Source organism: Leguminivora glycinivorella, chromosome 24 (genome assembly GCF_023078275.1).
Source record: "Leguminivora glycinivorella isolate SPB_JAAS2020 chromosome 24, LegGlyc_1.1, whole genome shotgun sequence".
In the NCBI taxonomy this organism is placed as follows: domain Eukaryota; kingdom Metazoa; phylum Arthropoda; class Insecta; order Lepidoptera; family Tortricidae; genus Leguminivora; species Leguminivora glycinivorella.
Genome location: NC_062994.1, coordinates 6,502,747 through 6,528,746, shown reverse-complemented (window position 1 = coordinate 6,528,746; position 26,000 = coordinate 6,502,747). Strand labels below are relative to the sequence as shown.

At 41.8% G+C, this 26,000-nt stretch overlaps 2 protein-coding genes across 6 annotated transcripts in view; one reads left to right on the top strand and one right to left on the bottom strand.

Moving 5' to 3' along the window:
* LOC125238612 (sodium/nucleoside cotransporter 2-like) overlaps nt 1–26,000 on the top strand; it is a 62,730-nt gene that overhangs the window by 21,981 nt on the left and 14,749 nt on the right. For 4 of the 5 annotated variants that reach the window (XM_048145969.1, XM_048145968.1, XM_048145970.1 and 1 more), the window contains exons 2-3: nt 11,016–11,153; nt 18,367–18,444. In XM_048145969.1, coding sequence (XP_048001926.1) covers nt 11,124–11,153; nt 18,367–18,444 — 108 coding nt within the window. In that variant the 5' untranslated portion in view covers nt 11,016–11,123. Of the gene's footprint in view, nt 1–11,015; nt 11,154–17,104; nt 17,130–18,366; nt 18,445–26,000 lie in introns of those variants that run through there. The other variant, XM_048145972.1, reaches the window with a different exon arrangement.
* Nucleotides 21,974–25,727, bottom strand: LOC125238613. Its single transcript, XM_048145973.1, has 2 exons — nt 25,239–25,727; nt 21,974–23,982 (listed from the first exon to the last, which is right to left on the bottom strand). Exons 1-2 carry the CDS (start codon nt 25,306–25,308, stop codon nt 23,156–23,158), a joined length of 897 nt encoding a protein of 298 aa, XP_048001930.1. The 5' UTR covers nt 25,309–25,727; the 3' UTR covers nt 21,974–23,155.

Here is a 26,000-nt window from a genome sequence, read left to right as displayed (position 1 = left end):
AAAATTGTTTTGAACTTGATAGGTTCAGTAGTTTTTAATAAAAATACGGAAAACTACGGAACCCTACACTGAGCGTGGCACGCTCTTGGCCGGTTTTCAATACAGTAATGTAGGTACATTAATATATTTAATTTTTCATCTCATATTTACCTATCAATTCTGCACTTGAATGATATTTTATTTTTCAATACAAATTATTTTTACAATAAAATACCTAATAAAAGTAAGTAAACTTACCTACATTAAAGATAACCAATGATGGCATAGAATTTATAGGTATCATTTATAAATAAGTACCTACAATAATATAATATCTAAATAAACGAGATTATTCAAGTTATTATACCTACAATGCGAAAAAACGTAATGAATTTAGTATTTTATCTTCTATTATATTCTATAGAGAGGGCGCCACTGAGCGGTAGAGCGGTTGAACTTTGAAAGCTCCCACGATTATTATTTATTTAAAATAGTTAAACACATATTTTTCTATATAATTTTATTAACAAATTAATAATTACGCTATTTACAAACCGAGTGACGATAACATTTTTAGAAAAATGGCACCAACGATGGCGAAACAAGTGACAAAGGCAGCGGCCGTTACAAGGTTAGTGGAAGAGGTTTCAAATCTCAAAGATCAATTAGCAGAAATGAAAAACGAAATTGTGCAGTGTAATAGTGTAATAAGTCAACAAAATAGGCTACTTACATATCAAACCAGGTGCATACAAAAAATCCTGAGCACTATTACTAACACTGATGTAGAACTTCCACTGACTAATTCAAACGACCAACACGAACTGCTCAATGAATCTGGCCCTGAAGGAATCATTTTTGCCGAAAATGACGTACTGTTAGACACCAGTCGCCAAGATCACATACAGACACCAGTAACACCCGCGAAGCAGTCTGTGGTCACCGTCGATGTAACCCCGGAAGCCAAGAGCCCCGTGCTGCCATCCTTGGCGTCAGGACAATCCACCCCGGTACAGCCCGGCACTTCCAATCAGCCTGAGGCGCGTCGACTCCGACCACGGCGTGGCCCCGCTGCATCAGGTGAGGATAAGCCCAACACAAAAAGGCAGGCTGACATCGCACCAACTACTCTCCTCCCCAGCGCCGCCCCTGCAGCAAATCCTGAGCTATCGTCATCAGCTCCGGCACAGCCCACTGTTCCAGCTCCACTGACTTCCAGCACCTGCAGCCTGCGTGCGGCGGGACCCCGCGTGGTCAGCCTTCACGTCTACAATCTTAGCGAGGCTACCACCACGGAGGATGTAGTCCGCCACGTCCAGGCCCAGATGGGCATCGCGTCACCGGTTTGCCAGCAGCTGGTGGTCACTCGTGGCAATTACACGTCGTTCCGTCTAGATGTGCCAGCCAACAAAGTGAAAGCTGCCAGGGATGCTGCCAATTGGCCGACGGGGGTTGGTGTACGGTACTTTAACATCGTACAGCCAAAAAACGCCAATGTGCAACGCGCCAGTACTGTGATGCGGTAACAAGTCAATTTACAGTTATTCACCAAAATGTTCGATCGATCTGTGGTAAAACATCGTTCTTAGAACTATTATGCTGCGATCAAAACCCAGATGTACTTGGATTAAGTGAAATTTGGTGTCGAAAAAGTGATTTAAAATGCGTTCGTTTAAGTGGGTACACGCTCGCGAACGACTACTGCCGCGCTCGCGCAAACGCGCACGGTGGGGTAGCTCTTTTTTTACGCGACGATGTTCACTTTATACCTCGCAGCGACCTTCACAGTATTTGTGTCCCATACCATATTGAATTTACTGCTGTTGAAATACCATGTTACCGTTTGATTATTATTGTATTATATAGGACATGTAATGGCGACTTTGACATCTATTTAGAAAAAATGGAAATGTTATTGAATAAGCTTACTGACGAAAATAAAAGGTTCCTCATAGTCGGAGATCAAAATGTGGATTATTTATCTGACAACAGTTCGAAACGGCAGGTTGACGATATACTTGCTTGTTTTGGATGTATGAATACTGTAACATTCCCTACTCGAGTAACTGACGATAGCGCGTCATCCATTGATTGTGGATTAGCGAACCACGCACGCGACTGCCTAACTGTATCGCCAGTGGACACTGTCATAAGCGATCATAGCGCGCAGCGGTATGTGTTTACTTTGAAAAGTGAGGTTCAAAAGTCCAAAGCAAGTGAGATATTTGAACGCCGATTATTTAATACTGAATCTATTTATTCATTTTATACTGACATATCTTATTATAATTTTAATTTTATTTATGATGATAATATTGACATTAATTCTAAATTTGACAAATTATATATAGATTTACATTTTCCTGTTAAACAATTAAGGTCCAAAAAGAAATCACCTGTTCCGTGGGCGACTGACGAGCTGTTTGGATACATGCAAAAACACCGCGATCTGCACGCACTACGACGTCAATATCCGCACAATACTATCATATCGGACTGCATAGATCATTACGCGAAACTTATCAAGTCTGAGACGCTCCGCGCTAGACAAAATCACATTGAAACCAGACTAGCGGAAACAATGAATCCCTCAAAAGAGTTGTGGAAGATTGTGAATGAGGAGATAGGTAAACAATCTAACTCTCAGTCGGTCTGCATAAAAAATAAAGACAATGGTGCATATATGTCCCATGCGGAGATTCCAAATGCTTTTAACTCGCACTTTTTAAACATCGCCAAAATACATGCAGTAAGCAACGATGAGCACCTATCCAAGCAGTACGTCAGTGGGCACTTGGGCAACACTGATATACCGTCCTTCGCATTCCCTATTGTTACTCGTGACCTTCTGGATAAAACCATAAAGTCAATGTTAAGGACCAGTACCACTGTAGACGTATATGACATATCTTTAAATATATTAATAAGTATCTGGCCTATTCTATCTGACATATTAATAGTTTTAGTTAATGACATGTTTCAAATTGGAATATATCCGAATGTACTTAAAAATACACGTGTGTGTCCGGTCTATAAAGGAAAGGGTGACAAGAGTGATGTAAACAATTACAGGCCTATAACTATAGTACCTACAGTGTCAAAAATTGTTGAGTCAATTTTGTCGTCTTCCTTAATGTCGTACCTGGAACATAATGCATTGCTGACCGATAACCAGTATGCCTACAGACAAAAACGCTCCACTACTACAGCAGCACACAAAATTGTTGACTGCATTTTGACTGGATTAGATGATAAGTACAAGATGGCTGCCATACTGTGCGATTTGTCTAAGGCTTTCGACATCATTAGTCATAACCTACTTTTAAATAAATTAGCAATGTATGGCATAAATGGTTCCGCACATAAATTGCTTGCATCATTCTTGTCTGACCGTCAACAAGTAGTTAAGATGCCACTAAATGGCCAGAGGCATGTTTCAGAGACTGGCTACATTAATTTAGGCATTCCTCAAGGGTCGGCGGCCGGAAATACGCTATTTTTATTGTTTGTGAATGACTTACCCTCTGCCATCACAAATGGACTCTCAGTGTTATTTGCAGACGACACCACTGTAGTTGTTAAGGCAAAAACACACGCGCAGTTGGCCGAGGGAATAAATGAAGCTTGTGACCAATTACAGACATGGTTTTCATCAAATGGTCTACTGTTAAACATAACAAAATCCAATGTCATGATGTTCTCGGGCCGCAACACCACGGTACCGCCATGTATCAGTAGCTGCCCAATGCCGTTATGTAACGAAGTAAAGTTTCTGGGTTTTATACTTGACTCGAATCTGAATTGGAAGTGCCATGTCGATCAGCTTTGTAATAGGTTGAGTAGTTCTATATTTGCGTTGAAAAAACTACAACCTTTGATATCAAGGAAGTCGCTTAAAAACGTCTATTTTTCACACTTTCACTCCTTGATGTCATACGGTACACTGATTTGGGGAAATTCAACAGGTGCCAAGAGAGTATTGATTCTCCAAAAACGTGCCATCCGTTTACTGGCTGGGGTTGAACAAAGGTGCCACTGCAAAGAACTCTTTAAAAAGTATTCCATAATGACGCACTTTTCCCTATACATATTTCAAGTGTTGATGTTCGTAAGAAGAAACTTGTCTACGTTCAAACGTGTCGAAGTTATAGGCAAACAGATAAGATCGACGGGAAGACTGCGAACAGTGCCGCGTCGCATGGCACTTTCATGCAAGAATCCACGAGTGATAGGCCCTACCTATTACGAACACCTACCCGCCGAATTAAGAACTGAAATCTCTGACGAAGCATTTGAACTTCAACTGAGGAACTTTTTATTGAAAAATCCATTATATTCGGTAGATGAATATATGGAATTAAAATTGTAATAATTTAATTGACATTTTGAACTATTATTATTACCAATTGCTCATAATTTCATTTTAATATGACGATCATTATGAGATACCTAACTATTAGACTTTTAATCTGACTTGTGCTTTATTATTTATTTAGTTTTTAATGACGGTGGTTTTGAAAACCACATTTACAAATTGTTAACTTAATAATTTCTATTGTTTTTGAGTATTATTGACGTTATATTATTGTATCTTTGCATGCCAAATTATTATAATTGACGATCATAATGTAAATTCATATAGGTTAACGTAGAATAATTTATACTGTAATTTACCATTATGAAATAAATAAACTAAACTAAACTAAACTATTCATATTCATTGTCGACGACGTCATAAAAAAACAAAATGATGATGGTGTAAAACATAATATTAACCATTCATCTTATTTATAGCCTGCTACCGGTTTTTTTTTTTAATATTTTATACTTACGTAACTCAATAACGTTGCAATAACAGGATATATATTACTAGCGTTTTCCCGCGGCTTCGCTCGCGTTAGAAAGAGACAAAAAGTAGCCTATGTCACTCTCCATCCCTTCAACTATCTCCACTTAAAAAATCACGTCAATTCGTCGCTCCGTTTTGCCGTGAAAGCCGGACAAACGAACAGACACACACACTTTCCCATTTATAATATTAGTATGGATATTGCAGCAAAAGTCACGGAAATTTGGACGGGTATTTACCACGGCGGGCGGGTGGTCTAGTGGTGGTGGTAGAACGTTAGCCGCGTAAGCTGGAAACCTGGGTTCCAACCCCGGCTCGGCCATCAGTGGGCTTAGTCGCTTTTTCTTTCGTGTTGATAGTTTATAATTTATATATCCACTATATATTCTTCCCGTGGGTGTCGTAGAAGGCGACTGTGGGATATGGATTAAATTGTGGCGTAGGCGAGAGGCTGGCAACCTGTCACTGCAATGTCACAGTTTCGTTTTCTTTCAACCTCTTATTTGCCAAGAGTGGCACTGAAGCTTTAGTAGTTTCATGTTCTCTGCCTACCCCTTTATGGGATACAGGCGTGATTGTATGTATGTTAAATTGTATGTAATATTATACCAATGCAAAATTTCAGCTCTCTGGCACTGACGATCAAGGAGCAAAGTCCTAGACAGACAGACAGACAGAGTGTACTATACCAGAAATCTCAAGGGTCAGTCTTCTTTTCTCCTTCTCAATATCGTATCTTGAGCTAATTAATGAGGTACAGTCAGCCAAAAGAGTGGTTTACCACTTTTCGACCTTGTTTTTAATAGCCTAACAAAATTAAAAATTTTCACCACACCAACTGATAAAGGCTTACTTTGCTATTCGAAAACAGATAGCAAAATTGCAGTTTATCCACAGGAGTGCAAAGTAATTTCATACAAATTTTAACTTGATATCTTGAGCTGGCTGGTAGAATTTAAATGATGATTTTGAATCATAAATATTGAATAAATTGATAGATTTAATTCAGTTCAATGTTTTATAGTCAGTATTTTGTTCGTGTTGGTGTGGTGAAAAAATTTGTGTTTCAATCGGCGGCAAAGTTTGTTTAACCTTCGTGCCTTGAAACCCTCGGAACGCTCAAGATTCCACTTTTTGAACCACTCGCTACGCTCGTGGTTCAATATAGGCATTTTTCGCTTGCTCGGGTATCAATATTGGCACGTGCGGTTAAACAGCAACTTTGCCCCCTTGTAAAACAAATAACTATTGAAAAATCCCCCGACCGCGACATAGTGGACCGATTTTCATGAAACATATATGGCTAAGAACACTCCCGACTAACTCAGCTTTCAGACAAAAAAAACTAAATCTAAATCCGTTCGTTCGTTTATCCGTTCGGGAGCTACACACACACACAGACATACATCAGACAAACAGACAGACACGTCAAACTTATAACACCCCGTCGTTTTTGCGTCGGGGGTTAAAAATAGAGTCGCTAAACTACTAATAGAGTGCTAAACCACTTTCTGGGCTGGTTCCATCTGGTTTTTGAGAGCTAAATTAAAAACAAAACACCATTATTTTACTGAAAAATTCCAAAGCCGTGGAAAACTAAAGATGTTTGACAGTCAATCAATTAGAAAACTAGGACATTGTAGAACCTTTTCACAGTAAACGTCAAAGTGACTTCTATGGCAAATAAAGCACGGTGTCAGTAAAACAGCTAGAACGGCCTAGGACTTAAATTGAATGACGGTACTTGTTTAGGCACTGGTCCCACCGCGAGCTAGTAAGCTATGAGCTATCGGCTATAAAAACGAACAAAAGATAAGCACTCCAGTGCAAATAAAAGAGACACGGCGATATTGATAGCTCACCGCTGGGCGAGTAACTATAAACATCGCCGTGTCTCTTTTATTTACACGGGAGTGATTATCTTTTGTTCGTTTTTATAGCCGATAGCTCATAGCTTACTAGCTCGCGGTGGGACCAGTGCCTTACGTTTTTTAGTAAAATAAAGTGAACGTGACGGATACGTATTAAATACTATTATATCTTTTATATATTAATAATAAGCAAGTGAAGACAATCAGTGTAACTGATTGATGCAAATAATTGCACTATGTTGAATAAGTCTGTCACCTGTCCTTGCCCAATGCCGCAGATAATAAAAAGTAATAAATATTATGTGACATTTTTACCCATGGCACAGTATAATAAAGAGTACTATCACACAGTATGGCCACTTTCGCTCCCCACTGAAAGTGCCGCCCACCCCCTCTCGGTTACCTCACAGTTACCGCCTGTCAAAAACGCGAACAGTCGACCTGTCATATTTCACTCATACAAGCATAGTACGCGTTCACCTACACAAGCTTAGACTGTGTGCTAGGAACGCGCCTCTTTCATATATTTGATCGCGGATGGCACTTTCAGCGGGGAGCGGGAGTGGCCATACTGTACGATAGTACTCTTTATTATACTGTGCCCATGGTAAGCCCAAAAAGGCTTGTGTAGTGGGTAATAAATTATATACAAATACAGATGTACTGCGAAAAAGGTTTCCTTCGGAAACGTTCGTATTTGTCATCCTAGTTCAGTCAATGTCAGTACATCTTGTACTGAGACTGACTGAAATAGCATGACACGTTCGTACGTTTCCGTAACAATACGAAGGCAACTCTTTACGCACTACATCTGTACTAAATTTAGTCCATCACTTTCATCCAATAGCTCAGGGTGGCTAGCCGAATGGCACAATCGCTCACGAAACGCTCACGAAACGAAGCGCTAGTAGATATCTATCTCTATCGCGCTTGCGTATTGGCGCGACAGAGCCAGCGGCGTATCGCTTTCGTTTGGCGTCGGAGAAATGCCATTCGGCTACGGGGCCAGTTCATTTTAGATTCCATTAACTGTCAAATAGTCCTTACACCCTGGCGGATGCTGCCTCTGCGTGTGTCCCATGATACAGGCAAGGGCAACATCCGCTCGTGAACCCCTTACATTTCATTAAAGTGTCAGAAGGGCCTCTATGCGTTGACTTCGGCCCCGCGCACGCCTCCCAAAGGCCCGGAACACCATTGTTCCGTGATGGGAATGACATACAAATACTAATACACACAGAAAACATCCATGACTGAGGAACAAATATCTGGCTCATTTTTTTTAATACTACGTCGGTGGCAAACAAGCATACGGCCCGCCTGATGTAAAGCGGTCACCGTAACCTATGGACGCCTGCAACTCAAACAGTGTCACATGCGCGTTGCCACCCCATTAGAAACTTGTACATTCCCTTTTGCTGTGTTAAGTACACAGCAGAAAGGAGTGTACAAGTTCCAAGGAGGGTTCGGGTTGCCGACGACTCAAAGGACAATAGACGGAACAAGTTAGTTCCGTAAGTCCTCCCGTCATCAGCACACCGCACCCTCGTTGAGCTCTGGCAGCCTTACTCACCGGCAGGAACACAACACTATGAGTAGGGTCTAGTGCTATTTGGCTGCGCACATACTAATGCCTTTACGCGGATTAAAACCCAGGACCGTGGGTTAGCGGGCAGGGAAATGACAAAGATGGCGTCTTTAATATAGGAAAGGATGATTTATATAGGACTAGCTTTTGCCCGCGGCTTCGCTCGCGTTAGAAAGAGACAAAAAGTAGCCTATGTCACTCTCCATCCCTTCAACTACCTCCCCTTAAAAAAACACATCGATTCGTCGTTTTACCGTGAAAGACGGACAAACAAACAGACACACACACTTTCCCATTTATAATATTAGTATGGATTGACGATCTTCACACTAAGAATCATACCTCATTTTTTTAGCGCCACCTATTAAAGACTGTCATAACTGCAGTCTACACTGATGATGATGATAGTGATGTTGCCCACAATTTTTGAAGTATTTGAAGTGATATCATGATACTAAAATAAAAAATATGCTCTTACGAGTATAATAAATTAAAAACACGCAAAAATATTTGGGGAAAATATGACTTTTGCCACTTCCAGGCTCCGAAACAGCGCCATCTAGTTTTATCCCTAAAAGCCCATACATTTCAGGGGTACACTTTTTTGAATGGGCTTTGTCAGTCCCGGTATATATCATCCTTGATATAGGCAGGGCCGGATTAAGGGTAGAGCGAGTGGAGTGGCCGCTCTAGGCGCCACATGGTAAGGGGGCGCCAAAATCGAGAATGTGGAAAAATCCATACAAAATACGCGGGCGTACATATCACAAACCGGCGAGAGGAGTCGGGAATTAATCCAGCTATTGAAAATCTAGATTTGTAATTGAGATTAAGTGGAAAGTTGCACCACATTGTCAACATATACCAACATTCATAAGGACGCTATTGCTATAGGGCGCCGTAAAAGGAGGATTCTAAAAGTAAAAGGAGGCGCAATTTTGTGAGTCACAGGAGATGATGAACGAACTCCAGAGGACTAAGATCCCGAAGCGCACTTAGTGGCAAAATACCGAAATGGGCATCCCGACGGTGACGATCGAGTTCGCCGTTAATGTCTTTCATTATAACTCTTAGTATTATAAAAATAATAGTGATGGCGAAATATAAACCCTAAAAGTCGGGAACATAGGCGCCTGTGAAGTCAAAATACCCCAAAATATGCCAAAGACCGCAGCTCCGCAGTTGATCAAAGCTTGGAAGCTCGCTGATCCTCGCTAGCGGGTTGAGTCTTAATAAATTGCGTCAATAGGAAAACAAAATCGCGCTCGCTTTGCTCGCGCTTACTGTTTATATCAGTTCTCTTTTAGAAAAAAATTTGCGCTCGCGTTTTCATTTCAAGTCTGCTTTCCTGGCTTGGCCACTATAGTACTCCATTTTGTTTGTTATTTTATGTACATGGTATCCACGTTCAGCCCCACATAACCATACTAGGGTGCGATTGAGAAAGTTCAACCCTTGTCCCTTTCGTACTCTGTATGATGAAATCCATAAATTCTGTAGGTATTGCGTTAATCTTCAAATTACGGCATTACTATGAAAAAAATTTCGCGCTCGCTACGCTCGCGATTTTTTTATCTGCGTCGTAAAGCTTCTTCCCAAGGGCGCCGAAACTCCAACTCGCTCTACCCTGATCGACCGCACGGGCCGGCGCTGGATATAGGTATAGGATATCGGTCCTACATCCGATATCGGATCGGATAATGTGAAAATCCACAACACAAGCCTACTCGAGTTTCCCGTTTGACTTCCTATTAGCATAGTCTGCAATTCGATGACAAAACTAACATTGTTGGTGCAGCAAGTAGTAAATATTGACAATTAGTATTGTTACATCGAGTAATGGACAGGAAATTATTAGTGTTAGATGTCATACGAGTCTTCATTGACCAAGTCAAGCATAATCCTACACCGGGGCAAACGACGCAACGGAGCCACGCTGTTACGTCATCGCCCAAATCAATTGTTTAGTTGTAAACTTTTATTGTTTGTTTTTTTTTCATGTTCTTATTTACATACATACATACAATCACGCCTGTTTCCCAGAGGGGTAGGCAGAGATCACGGATTTCTATTTACTACGATCCTGACAAATCACTTTCGCTTCCCACACTTTCATAACGTTTCTCATACACGCTCGTCGGTTTCGAGTACTTCTGTTCTTATTTACTGTGTTATTTAAGTTTCATGATGCATTGGATTTATCTATAATGTCATTGAAATATGTTTTCAGATAAATAAAAAAATAAAATAATTTCCAGGATTCCATGTAAAACGGTTACCTATAAAGACAGTAGAAAATAAATGATTGGTTAAAACATCATCATAAGAAAACATCCTTGCGTTATCCCGGCATCTTCCACGAGTCATAGGAGCCTGAGATCCGATTTGACAACGAATCCCAAGATTTGGCGTAGGAACTAGTTTTACGAAAGCGACTGCCATCTGACCTTCCAACCCGAAGTGTAACTAGGTATTGGAATTACTCCGGTTTCCTCACGACGTTTTTCTTCACCGAAAAGCGACTGGCAAATATCAAATGACATTTCGCACATAGTGTCTAAAGATGGGCCCGATTACATACATACATACAATCACGCCTGTATCCCATAAAGGGGTAGGCAGAGCACATGAAACTACTAAAGCTTCAGTGCCACTCTTGGCAAATAAGGGGTTGAAAGAAAACGAAACTCTGACATTGCCCGATTAATTGTGGTATTTTTTGTTTCAGATCAGAGATGGCGCTGCATTCTATATCCAACATGCAGAAGTGCAAGCTTTGACTTTGAAGATATTTTGTAGTGTTTTAGTTCTCAATTAGTTTAGAAAAATTACTAAAATGGAGTCAGAAGTGAGGAAACGGGAATCGGTAAGTGATTTAGATTTAACTTACTAAGTATTTAACTTACTTTCAATTTTTCAAATTCAATTTCGTTTATTTCACATATAAGCTTACAGTGTAATACAACCAAAACACTTATTATGGTAAAACACAAATATTATTAAACAAAATAAAAAAATGGGACGATTCGCGAAACTTGGCGAGAATAACTTGATGTTAATATAATAATTATAAAAATATAGACTATTGCCTGGTTCTCGTGAATCTACCCATGAAAGTAGTATTTTTATATAGACTGCAATATTGTAAAAAATAAGGAAACTCCAAGTCTAGATTTAAGAAAAAATTGTAACAATATTTGTAAACGACTGTTTGTTTCTCAAATAAATAAATAAAAAAATAAAAAAACTTACGTTTGCAATCAGCACGAATTAAATTGAAAAATGGTTTCATTCAGTACATATAGTGTTTTTTTTACGCACTATAAGTGCGAGAAGTGGTTAATTACTTGTCATGCCGAATGGCATTTCTGCGAAACGAAACGCAATATAAACGCCGCAGAAATGTAGTCTGTCTCTGTCACGCCAATACGCAAGAGCGATAGAGATAGATATCTGCAAGCGTTTCGTTTCGTGAGCGTTTGTGCCATTCGGCTACGTACCCAGATCGAAACTTCGGAGGGCCATCTGTACCTACTAAAAAACGTACGATACACGTGCGAAAAGGAAATTCGTAACTCTTTTCGATTTAAAACACTCCCTTCGGTCGTGTTTTAATTTATCGTCACTCGTTCCGAACTACCTCTTTTCCGCACTTGTACCGTAATGTACCTACAAATATGCTTTACTCCCCGTGCAAAGCCGGGGTGGGACGCTAGTGTATTTATTAATAACTAGCTTTTGCTCGCGGCTTCGCACGCGTCAGAAAGGGACAAAAAGTAGCCTATGTCACTCTCCATCCCTTCAACTATCTCCTCTTAAAAAATCACGTCAACTCGTCGCTCCGTTTTGTCGTGAAAGACGGACAAGCAAGCAGACACACGACACTTTCCCATGTATAATATTAGTATGGATCTGTGACAATTTATCAACAAACAATAGGTCATTGGTAAACAGCGCAAACTGTTTATGTTGTTTGGTGCTTAGGTACATTTTTGATTGTTAAATAAACAAAGGAAATACTTTACAGCCAAGAGCGAATTAGATATGCTACATTGACTTTACTTGCTTATCTTGAATGGGGTGGGGTACCTTTTGTTCTTTAGTTCAGTTCAGTAGTACATAATGTTGTACACCGTGTTTCACTTAACACTAAAAACCTGAAAACAGTTTGTTCAGAATCGAGAGTAAAATCGATTGAGCTATTGGGTTGGTAAGAAAGTAATGAGCGATCGATTGAATTCCACATAAAATTTTTGAGATAGTTCTAGAATCTTCTATGGTCGAAAGTATATAAAAGGCGAGTCGCACAGTTTCTCGTCAGTCATTCACTAGCTGTCACCGAGCTAATATAAGGAAGAAAATGGACGAATTAAAAGTGCATGTAAGGCATTGCTTACTATATGAATTTCAGTCTGGCCATTCAGCCGCCGTAGCAGTGCGTAATATATGTCAGCGTGTTGCTCCTGAAGTTGTGTCTGAGGCCACGGCGAAACGATAGTTCCAGCGGTTTCGTAGTGGCGACTTTTCATTATCAGATCAACCTAAGTCTGGTCGACCGGTGAAGATTGATGTAGCCAAATTAAAAACCTTAATTGAAGGAGATCCGAGGCTAACGAGTCGTACTCTTGCTACCGAGTTAGGCTGCTCTCATGTCACCATAGAAACACATTTACACGAGTTGGGAAAAAACTACAAATACAGTGTTTGGATACCGCACGAACTTGATAGAGATCAACTAAATCGCCGCGCCGATATCTGCATACAACTTCTGTCTTTTCGCCGCACATTCAACTGGTTGGACCATCTTATCACTAGAGATGAAAAATGGGTCTTATATATAAATCACACACGCAAACGTCAGTGGCTAGCTCCAAACGAAAAAGGAATAGAGGCACCAAAAACAGAGCCTCACCCGAAAAAAGTTATGCTGTCCGTTTGGTGGGATATTCATGGTATTATTCACTGGGAACTCCTACCAAGTGGAATGACTGTTACCGCATCAGTATATTGTAATCAGATTGAAAATTTAAACCAAAAAATCTGTCAGAATCGTCCACAGCATGCTAAAGTTTTTTTCTTACACGACAATGCTCGCCCACACATTGCAAAAGTGACTCGGCTAAAGCTATTGGAGCTAGGTTAGAAAGTGATACCTCATCCACCGTACTCTCCAGACTTGGCACCTACGGATTACGCATTGTTCAGATCGCTAAGCAATGCCTTAAATGAAAAAAAGTTCGATAATCAAGCCCATCTACGACAGTACATAGCTGAGTTTTTTTAATCTAAACCTAAGAACTTCTTCGCCGATGCTATTCATTCTTTACCAGAACGATGGAGACAAGTAGTAGATAACGAAGGCCGTTATATTTTTGATACTTGATTAAAATAATAAATTAAATAAAAATTACAATATTGGTTATGATTCGCTCATTACTTTCTTACCAACCCAATATATCTTGATGGGGGTAATATATTTTTTTAATTTGTATTATTAGTTATTTTTTACGTGCCCATTCTATTGTATTCGTAATACAACATTGTGTACCTATATCGCATTGTTAGAGGTTGTATACCTTTTTCAGTATTTAGGGGTATTAATAATGGTGGTTACTTTGATATGTCGCTTATATAGATATGTCGCTTGCAGATTTTCCTCTTGCTGGTTGTTTTATAATCTGGGTTTTCGATGCACTGATCAATAAGCCAAACATTGCCACAAGATTCATCCAAATTATCCAAATAGCTCTGTAGGGCCTCCATACTATCAGCCATAAGACAAACATCGTCAGCGTCAAGACCTCTGTGACCGAGGCGCACTGTAATCTTCGTTTAGCTCTAAAACGTGAGAGGTCAAAAATACTCTTGTCCGTGCGAACATTCACCGATATCTGGTTGTTGTATTTCTTGAGCTCATCATTCATCACTGCCGAAAATTAGATGGCAAAAAGGGATGGAGCCATGACACAGCCTTGTTTAACGCCGCTTGTGATCGGGAATTGTTCTGAGAAGGTGTTTTCATGACGTACGCGAGCAGTCATACCCTCGTGGAATTGGTGCACTAAGTTTATAAACTTCACAGGACAACCTCACTTTTCTAATAATGTCGACAAAGCCGTTCTTGGCACACGGTCAAAGGCCTTTTCGAGGTCCACAAAACATAAATATAAGGCGACTATGGGATATGGGTTAAATTGTGGAGTAGGCGAGAGGCTGGCAACCTGTCACTGCAATGCCACAGTTTCGTTTTCTTTCAACCCCTTATTTGCCAGGAGTGGCACTGAAGCTTTGGTGGTTTCATGTGTTCTGCCTGCCCCTTTATGGTATGCAGGCGTGATTGTATGTATGTATGTACAAAACATAAATAAAGGTCACGGTGATGTTCGAGACTTTTTTCTTGCATTTTTTTGACTACGAAATTAGCATCAACCGTACCTCTAGCTATTTGCCCGGAAACCACACTGAGATTCGGGAAGGAAAGAAAGAAAGAAGAAAGCACAGAAGAAAGTACTAAATACCGAGTGTATCACGAGCAAATAATCTAATATATTGAAATAATAAGCAAAACCTAGGTTTTAGTTAGCAAAATCTTGACGACCGAATGAGAATTTAAATAGACACTTAACCATAAAATAAAGGATATAATGAGGTTTACATTTCACAGACGCCGGGAAGTAAGGGGTTGGCGGATAAGCTTTATAGACAAGTGGTACATTTGGTGGTCTCTCTCTACCCACGCTCTTATATTGTATTAAATACGTTTCAATATTAGCAAAATAGTACATTATGATACAAGTGCGAAAAAAGGAGTATCCTTTTCGCACGTGTATCATACGACGTTTTTCAGTACAGGATGGCACTCCTAAGTTTCGAGTCTACCTGACATAAAATATAATGATGAACCACTAGTGCGTAAAAAACACCACCTGTACTGAAAACAGTGAAAAGCACATTACGATGCAAGTGCGAAAAAAAGAGGTTCAAAACGAGTGCCGAAAAATTAAAACACGACCGAAGGGAGTGTTTTAAATCGACACGAGTTACGAATTTCCTTTTCGCACGTGTATCGTACGACGTTTTTCAGTACAGATGAGCCTCCGAAGTTTCGACCTGCCATATAATGAACCACTTCTCGCACTAGTGCGTAAAAAAAACACCATCTGTACTGAAAAGCACATTACGATGCAAGTGCGAAAAAAAGAGGTTCAAAATGAGTGGCGATAAATTAAATCACGACCGAAGGGACAGTTTCTAATCGACACGAGTTATGAATTTCCTTTTCGCACGTAAGTATCGTACCACCGTTTTCAGTACAGGCAAAGAGGATCGAGCTAGTATTATAGAGAGTTACTGTCGAAGTAAAATGTGTAATCACAGTGCATAGACTGCCATCTCTTGACACAGGCTTAAAACTTTTGAACCTCAGATTTGACAATTTGGTCCATATTCCTAGATCGATCTGTGTTAAAATGTCAAATATTAATATTAGCGCCATCTAGCTGCGCGTACCCCAAAGGTGTAATGCCATCTAGGTCACCGTACCTTTTTCTGTATGGTACTGAGGTACGTTTTTTTCTTAGACTTTATCTGTCTATACGGAGTTATATATCGAGAGGGGGGGGGGGATCGATTTTTGAATTTCAAGCGCACGAATTCGCCGTTCGAAAGTCTGTGAAAAACAACGTAATGCTATTTTTGTAAAAGGACGGCTAGTTTTAAAACTAGTGGTAATGACCACTCGTTTTCGATTCTGTTAGTAGAATTTTTCAAATCGCTAGTAGTGGAGATATTATTGAACGAATTTCACGAAATCGAATGGCTGAGATTCAAAAATCGCCCCAGAGATGACGCTCTGAATGTTTCGACCTGACAAAAAATCAAAAAATGAACCACTTTATGCACTAGTGCATCAGGGGTCCATTGCTTGAAGCTGCAAGTTACAATTTACAAGTGGTTGTCAATGTCTAATATGACAAGTTGGAAAGAGACAGAGCTTGTAACTTGTAACTTTCAGTTTTGAGAAATGGGCCCCTGTACTAGGGTTGCAAATAGAAGAAAAAACAAATGTTTTTTTTTTCAGAATTGAAAAAAAAAACCGAGCACCATGTTTTTTTTTTTCTAAATATGGTTTTTTTCAGATGAACAAATAATTCAACAATAACGGTTTTTCGTGAATTGTAACGTGTTTCAATAACAATAACGTACGTTTTAATTCGATTAAACATTCAGTATACAAACGTTTATTGGGGAATCGCCGATGAGGCGTGCAGCGTGGAGAGGCGGTGGTGTTGCCAACAGAAAATAGTGATAACTACCAACTACAGATTTAGTAAATCTCACTTTTAGACGAAAAATTAAAGTTATTTGATTAAATTCAATATAAAAGTTTTAACTGCTTTGCAAATTTTGAGATTTCGTACATTAGAAAAAAAACATACTCCAGAAAAAAAACTGTTTTTTTTCATGTTTTTTTTTTCAAGCCAGAAAAAAAAACGTTTTTTTGCAACCCTACCCTGTACTAAAAAGGATAGTTTTTATCACAACAAACAAACAAAGCAAATCATACAAACAAGCTAGTGTTGTAAATATTCCTTGAAACATTGTTTGGTAAACTGAAATATGTTTACAGTCACGGCCAGTGCCGCCAGTTCCTCGTCATTCAACACCCATATCGGTTCACAGTTGATAATAATTTTTATTGCTTTATACTGACTTAGGTTTTTTTCTATTTGCGTAGTGCTATTGGTATTTTACTTAGTTATCATCAACATTGGCCTTTAAGTCTATTAGAGACTAAGAACAGTGTTTTGTCAAGTTGAGCGGCAGCGTTTTTCGTGGCTGTGTAAGTTGACTTATTACATTATTATTTACTAGCTTTTTCCCGGCTTCGCTCGCGTTAGAAAGAGACAAAAAGTAGCCTATATCACTCTCCATATCTTCAACTATCTCCACTTAAAAAAACCACGTCAATTCGTCGCGCGTTTTGCCGTGAAAGACGGACAAACAAACAGACACACACACTTTCCCATTTACAATGTTAGTTATGGATTGAGGTATATGGGCATTTTCGTGAGAACAATCACCAAAAATATTTTTTAAGGTAGGTAAATTTTGTTTTTCCTACTCAGAATCACGAACCCTTTCGATCTAGGTCAAAAAACAAGAGACAAAAAAATGGTCCCAAAGTTTTCTATTATTTTGCATACATTTTATAACCGCTGGACAAAGTGTTTGAAAAATGGTAACAAAGTGGAAAAATTAAGACGCTTTTTTCTGCCTAGTAGGATCGAAAGGCTCGTGATTCTGAGTAAGAAAAACATTAAATTTACCTATTTGAGAAAAAAAAGATTTTGAATCTTTTTTCCTCGGGCGCATTGCAGGCATATTTTTAGGTATTAACTTTTTTGGTATATTGTTTTTTATCATTTTTTTTTTATTAAAAGTTCTCTTAAGGATAGTCTGTTATAGACTTAAAGACCAATGATGATGATGAAATGATAAATCTTCCCCATGCTCATAACTTGTTTTTATTTCTTGTACTTCTTGAGGTGCCAGGCTCAATTCTCTAATTGACGACCGCTCTGGCTCAGTCGGCAGTGACCCTGCCTGCTAAGCGCCACGGTCCTGGGTTCGAATCCCAGTAAGGGCATTTATTTGTGTTATGAGCACAGATATTTGTTCCCGACTCGGGAATCCCGAGTCACAGATCTTTTCTGTATATAAGTTTGTATTTATCTATTTAAGTATGTATATCGTCGCTTAGCACCCATAGTACAAGCTTTGCTTAGTTTGGGGCTAAGTTGATCTGTGTAAGGTGTCCCCAATATTTATTATTTATTTAATTTTACCTAACGAGTTTAAGAGAGAGTTTTCTGTAGTGGGCCGGAATAGACCCAATGGGCATATACCGGGTGCCCGGTAATTAATGAACAACCTTTTAACCACCAAGAGGGCACCTTATACTGGTCCAGAAAATCGACTTTTAGGTTTAGTAAAAGTCGCCTGGTTTTCGAGATTTTCACACTCCCCTGGCACCCTGTATAAGTACCTATTATTAATTAAAATTTGTTTGTTCACAGGCAAAATCGCATAATGGGACAGAAATAGAGATGGATGATGTTCCGAAGCAAAATGGCCAAAATGGAGTCAAAGGGGAGGTAAGTTACTTCCACGCATTTGTTGGTTCCTAAGGGCCACATGCACCAAAGAAGATGGAGGGTTAACACACTATTTTATATGGAACTAGCTATTGCCCGCGGCTTCGCTCGCGTTAAATTCTCCATACAAATTTCCACCCTCCATTTTAGGGAAGTGGTGGGTTGGTTAATGATGATAAGAAGCCTATGTCACTCTCCACTCTCCATCCCTTCAACTATCTCCACTTAAAAAATCACGTCAACTCGTCGCTCCGTTTTGCCGTGAAAGACGGACAAACAAACAGACACACACACTTTCCCATTTATAATATTAGTATGTATTTGACAGTTGACAGCCCACTAACCCTGAGTTAAGTGGTTGGTGCAAGTGGGTCTTTGACGAACACTTTTAGAGCCTGTCTATAGTGTTTATTTTTTAACCCCCGACGCAAAAACGACGGGGTGTTATAAGTTTGACGTGTCTGTCCGTCTGTGGTATCGTAGCTCCCGAACGGATGAACCGATTTAGATTTAGTTTTTTTGTCTGAAAGCTGAGTTAGTCGGGAGTGTTTTTAGCCATGTTTCATGAAAATCGGTCAACTATGTCGCGGTCGGGGGTTTTTGCAAAATTTTAATTTTGTGGTTAGGTTATTTAAGCACTGATTAAAATTTTCAAGATTTTACTCATACCCCCGATTTTTACTCGTGGCCCCGTGTGATGACGTGGGTTAAGAATTTTGCCTTTCCTTCCCGTGGGTGTCAACCTGTCACTGAAATGTCACAATTTTCGTTTTCTTGCGACCCCTTATTTGTCAAGAGTGGCACTGAAACTTGAGTAGTTTCCAGTGCTCTGATAATCGTCACTACTTTGAAAAAAACTTGTATCTTCTTCTATCAATGAAAAGGAAAATGTAATAAGTATGTATGCAATGCATATAGACTTACTGCGTTTTAACTTTGAGGAGCAGTGTGAGATACGGGATTATTTCAAAGTAGTGTATATTATGATATTTCTAGGATTACTTCCTTAACTAATGAACAACTAAATATGTGAAAACGTGTTTTAGTCGATATTACGTGACTGTTCTCAATAAAATAAAACGTTACTTGTTATCAATTTTGTTCATGTTGATTCAAATTCAGTACCTAAATAATTTTGAAACTAGCATATCGTGAAATCCATACTTCCATACTAATATTATAAATGAGAAAGTGTGTGTGTCTGTTTGTTTGTCCGTCTTTCACGGTGTAGAAACCGGGTAGGTCACTACACGTAGCTTTTGTTGCGAAGCAGGGACGATGTCGTTGAAGCGATAAATAAGCAAAGCAACGTTAACTTCAAATTATATTAAAATTTAAATAAAAATAAAACTAAACGTTACAATTTCGATTTTTGCGTAAGCGGCAGCTATATAAACCAAGCGCGCGGGTGCATATGAACGCGGTCCGAGAGCAAGTGGCGGGGCCCGTCGATCCGGCCCCCGTGGCGACGGCGGGTGATGCGCGCGGCGCGCGGGGCGTGTGACGTATGCGCCGCTGCTTTGTGACTGCGCGCCCAGCCGGCGGTTTAAGTGTCATGAGCGGAGCGAAGCGGGTAGCGAGTTACCGCTACAAGTACTCCCCCGCTGAGACCGTGACTACGGGCGATAGTAATCCGGGAACCTGACTGTTCGCCCGCTCTTCGTTCTTCTCTCGGTATCGTGCTCGATGGTTCTGCCATCATCTGGAACATCTGTAGGTGCTGTTTGCTCTTCCTTCGCCATATAAGCCGGTTTTAGGCGATCTATGGTAACGGTAACTTCTTTACCCTGCACCTGCAGGACGTATGTTTTAGGCCCTCTTCTCACAACTCTATAAGGCCCTAGGTATGCCGCTTGAAGAGGTCTTCTTGCTGGACCCTGTCGTAGGAAAACGTGCGTGGCGGTGTTGAGGTCTTTGGGAATGTAGAATGGTCGGGTTCCATGGCGAGACGTCGGCTGGGGAACTAGCTTTGCCATATGAGCACCAAGCCGGCTGGCATAGTCCTCGTAGTTAACCACCTGGTCTGGCGATGAAGTCAGGAACTGCCCAGGCAAGCGGAGTGGCTCGCCATAGACCAGTTCGGCTGCAGACGCCTGGATATCCTCTTTCCAGGCGCTTCTGATCCCAAGTAGTACTAATGGCAACACCTCAGTCCATGATGGTGACGCGTAGCACGTGATGGCGGCCTTAAGCTGGCGATGGAGACGTTCCACTAACCCATTAGCTGCTGGATGATATGCGGTCGTGGTGTGATGCTCGGTGCCCATCAGACTTGCCAAGGACTGGAACATGCGCGACTCGAACTGGCGGCCGCGGTCCGTTGTGATGCGCTCAGGGCAACCGAAGCGGGCAACCCAGCCAGCCAGGAATGCGGCTGCACAGGTCTCCGCCGTGATGTCCTTCAACGGGTACGCCTCAGGCCATCGTGTGAAGCGGTCGACGGCTGTGAGGCAGTACCTGAAATCATGAGATGGGGGTAAGGGACCGACAATGTCAATATGGACATGTCGAAAACGGGCTTGAGGTGGCTTGAATTGTCCGATTGGTGAGGAAGTATGCTTCGTTATTTTGCAACGCTGACAGTGTACACACTCCCTTGCCCATTGTCGACAGTCTTGCCTCACGCCAGGCCATACATATCTGTGTGTGACTAACCGTACCGAGCCTTTAACACCAGGATGGCTAAGATTGTGGAGAGCGCTGAATACCTGACGCCGATACGCTGGCGTGATGTATGGTCTAGGCTCTGGAGTCGACACGTCGCAGTAGACTGGTACGTTGGAGTGCGGAGTTGTTACCTTCTGAAGATCTAGCGAAGAACCATCTCTGAGTAGGTCCTGCAACTCCGTGTCTGCATCCTGGTCGCGGGCTAAAGACTGGTAATCAAAAGGGGCAAAGGCAAGTTCTTCAATTCGTGACAGAGTGTCTGCCACTGCGTTGTCCCTGCCGGCTATGAATCTGACGTCAGTGGTGAATTGGGAAATGTAATCCAGATACCTATACTGACGTGGTGAGCAGTTGTCCCTGCGTGTGCTGAATGCGTATGTAAGTGGCTTGTGGTCAGTATAGATGCTGAAAGTACGTGCTTCTACCATGTACCTAAAGTACCGAATTGCCTCGTAAATTGCAAGTAGCTCTCTGTCGTACGGGCTGTACTTTCGTTGTGCTGCATTCAGCTTCCGCGAAAAGAAAGCTAATGGCTCCCATATGCCATCTCTAAGTTGTTGAAGTACAGCGCCAATCGCCACGTCCGATGCATCTGTCTGAATCGCGAGCTCGGCCTTGGAATCTGGATGCGCTAGAAGTGCTGCTTGTGCCAGTCTGTACTTACAGGTTTCAAACGCCTCCATTTGCTCTGCATTCAGCTCGATTGGCCTGGAGCCCTTCGTTTGTTCACCGCCAAGTAGTGAATGGAGAGGAGCTTGTAAGGCTGCAGCACCAGGGACAAAACGACGGTAAAAATTCATCATACCCAGGAACCTCCTTAACTCCTTTGTGTCCTTAGGTACCGGAGATTCCTGGATGGCTTGCACCTTATCCTCTAAAGGGCTGATGCCGTGCGCGGATACCGCGTGCCCTAGGAAGGTGACCTTGGATTGACCGAAGACGCACTTTGCTGTGTTTATCAGCATTCCGTAGTCCTGCAACCGCCCGAACAGCTGGCGGAGATGCTGTTGATGCTGAGCTTCCGACTCCGAGTAGACGATTATGTCGTCGATGTATCCAAAGCAGAAGTCGAGTCCCCTGAGCACCTCATCAAGAAAGCGCTGGAATGTCTGAGCTGCATTTCTGAGGCCAAAGGTCATGTATGGGAACTCGAACAATCCGAATGGCGTGGTGATAGCTGTCTTCGGTATATCGTCGACAAAAACTGGTATTTGATTGTACGCCTTCACCAAGTCTATGGTACTAAAGATCTTCTTACCTGCCAGCTGGTAAGCGAAGTCTTGTACGTGCGGCACCGGGTAGCAATCAGGTATGGTTCGTGCGTTGAGAGCCCTGTAGTCTCCACACGGTCTCCAGCCATCATTCTTTTTGCGTGCCAAATGTAGTGGAGAGGACCATGCACTCTCTGATCTGCGAGCAGTACCGTGTCGGACCATATCCTCAAACTCCTTTTTTGCTATAGCCAGTCTCTCTGGATCGAGGCGACGCGGACGGCCGGAGACCGGTGGTCCTGAAGTGGTCCTGATGTGGTGCTCTGTGCCATGTTTTGGAGTGCCCGGCTTACCAGCTGGACGGGTAATGTCTGGATACTCACGAAGTAACTCGCGGAAAGGCGTACTCGTACCTTCCAAGGCCATCATATGTATGGAATATATTTCCTCGCTGCTGGCAGGAACCGTAGCTGGGCTCGTGAGGAGGGTAGTAGCGTCTACCAGGCGCTGATTTCGGACATCGACAAGAAGGTTGTAAAATCCTAAGAAGTCGACGCCGATGATGGGTTTTGAGACGTCAGCCACCGTAAAGCGCCACTCGAACGCTCGCCGGAGACCAAAATCTAAATGTAGGTTTAGGATCCCAAAAGTAGCGATCTCTGTGCCGTTGGCAGCAAATAGGAGGTACTTCGTTCTCGGACATGCCCCCCGGACAGCTGACCTTGGAAATACACACAGGTCGGAACCCGTGTCTATGAGGTATTGCACCTTCGTCGAACGGTCAGTGATGAACAGGCGGCGGGTTGTTGTTGATGGGCAGTCGCTCGCCGCTACTAGTGGCCGCCCTGGGCGTTTCCCGAATGGTAGCTGCATGGCTGCTTGCACGTCTTCGCCTTCTCGCCAAAAGTGAAATGATACCAGCAGTGTGGATGGCCTTCGGGACGCTGCCTGGAGCGGGATCGGCCTCTTGACCTTGAATGTGATCGAGAGCGTCTGCGACGATTGAATGAGCCAGGCCCTTGACCTTGAATTTTAAGGAGACTTTCTACTTGCCGTGTCAATTCCTCTACGCGCTGTTCCAAAGCAGTACCTGGCGCGATCGCAGAGGTGCTGGCAACCCTGTAGGACGGCTGCGCTACGTCGACGACCTTGTCTGCCAGGCCCGCCAACGTGTCAAGGTCCAAGGTAGGCTGAAATGCAACAACGGTCTGTACATTAGGTGGTAATCTACTGGTCCAAATAGTCCGAATAAATTCCTGTGGTATGTTCGGTCCAGCTAAATCTGTAAGGTGCCTCAGAAACTCGGTGGGCTTCCTGTCCCCAATCTCCTCATGCTGGAGTAGCTGTAGGGTTTTCTTCTCCCGCGAGACAGAAATCCGTTGAATGAGCTCGCTCTTTAATTTAGCATACTTGCCAGTAGCTGGGGGACTGCGAAGAATGTCCTTGACCTTGACCGCGTACTCAGGATCGAGCTGCCCGCACACAAAATGGTATTTAGTCTCGTCCACAGTGATGCCGGATAGACAGAATTGACTTTCCAATTGCGCGAACCAAATCTCTGGCTCGTTTGGATAAAACGGTGGAACACGCATACCCACCCGGAACACATCACTTGGACCACCACCCAAATGTACCGTACCTGCATCGTCATCGTTGCCAACTAGGGATTGCAGTACCGGTACTGTTTTAAAGAACCGGGATTTTCGGTACCGAAGTAATATGGAACCGGGATTTCCCGGGATTTTCGGTACTTTCGGGACTGGTCTAATTTTTTCGCTTTTTCAAATAAAACAACATTTTTTGGCATTTTACACCCTTTATTAATATATTACCATAACCGAACCGCACCGGCTTTGCTCGGCGTATTATTTTATCTGCCTTTTTTCTTTTATAGTCATTTTCATAGTGAGATTATACCGTGCGACAATAACAAAAAATCGTGAAGAATTCCGCCTAAACCCGATTATCTGGCAACCATAGGCACCAATGGTTACCGTTGCAATACATTGCTCCGATTAAGCGATCCTCCATTACTGGGAGATGTTTAATCGCTTAGTAAAAGAAATAAGACAAATACTATTAAAGAAATATAATAATTGATTATAGACCGGCAGTAAAACCTCACAAAGTTCCCCAAACATGTAATTAGAATCAAAGAATGTAAACTAAACATTTGAAATGGTGCACTATTTTTTTACTAGTCAGAGGGAATTCTGTGCAATACCGTAATATCACAATATATGTAAACATTTAGCTTTAAAAAAAGCATGTTTATAGCACTTATCATTAAAAGTTAGACATAAGCCATTGCCGACTTTTTTTCTAGACCTACATTTATGTATCAGAGCGACAATTTCACCATACATTATTTTTTTATAAGTAATCAATTTATAATAAGAAAACCTTAAACATTCCTCAAGAATCACTCTATTCATAAATAGGTGAAAAACGCATAAATATCCGTTTAGTAGTTTTTGAGTCTATCGCAAAATTCGCGAACACAGTTTTATAACATGCAGAGAAATGAGTCAAATAAGACTGAGAGAGGAAAAATAAATACACAAATTAATATAACAAACCTTCACCAAAAATAGAAAACTCGACTACTGAACTGGCTAGTGGAGCTAGCTAGGGTATCGCGGTGGCTACGGCTGCAAGGCTGCCACTGCCACACGCTATTAAATAGTGATTAAGAATGAGTTACTGTATCTACGTTTATTTTTTAACTGTTTAAATAATATAAACAGAAATAAATAAATTTTGTAGCACAAAATGTCACTAAAAAATATTTCCCGAAAGTACCGAAAGTACCGGGATTTTTCAAGTTGATTTCCCGGTTCTTTGCTTGGCCAAAAATCCCGGGAATTCCCGGTACTTTCGGTACCGGTATTTCCCGGGAGCAAACCCTATTGCCAACCGTCGCTCGAATACCTGAACCGCCTGCACCACTGCCTGTATTTTGCTCAGTTTCCGATCCGTTAGCCATGTCCGAAAGGTTGATCTTGCCGATGGCGAATCTGTCCACTTCCTTTGTCTCGGGTCACCAATTTGTAGAAACCGGGTAGGTCACTACACGTAGCTTTTGTTGCGAAGCAGGGACGATGTCGTTGAAGCGATAAATAAGCAAAGCAACGTTAACTTCAAATTATATTAAAATTTAAATAAAAATAAAACTAAACGTTACAATTTCGATTTTTGCGTAAGCGGCAGCTATATAAACCAAGCGCGCGGGTGCATATGAACGCGGTCCGAGAGCAAGTGGCGGGGCCCGTCGATCCGGCCCCCGTGGCGACGGCGGGTGATGCGCGCGGCGCGCGGGGCGTGTGACGTATGCGCCGCTGCTTTGTGACTGCGCGCCCAGCCGGCGGTTTAAGTGTCATGAGCGGAGCGAAGCGGGTAGCGAGTTACCGCTACAACGGCAAAACGGAGTGACGAATTGACGTGATTTTTTAAGTGGAGATAGTTGAAGGGATGGAGAGTGACATAGGCTACTTTTTGTCTCTTTCTAACCTCCCACTTCCCTAAAATTAGGAGTGAAAATTTGTATGGAGCATTCCTCAATTTTCGAATTTAAGGCGAGTGAAGCCGCGGGCAAATGCTAGTAAATAATAAAGTACAGCGATGAGTGAAGCCGCGGGCAAATGCTAGTAAATAATAAAGTACAGCGATCATCCAAAG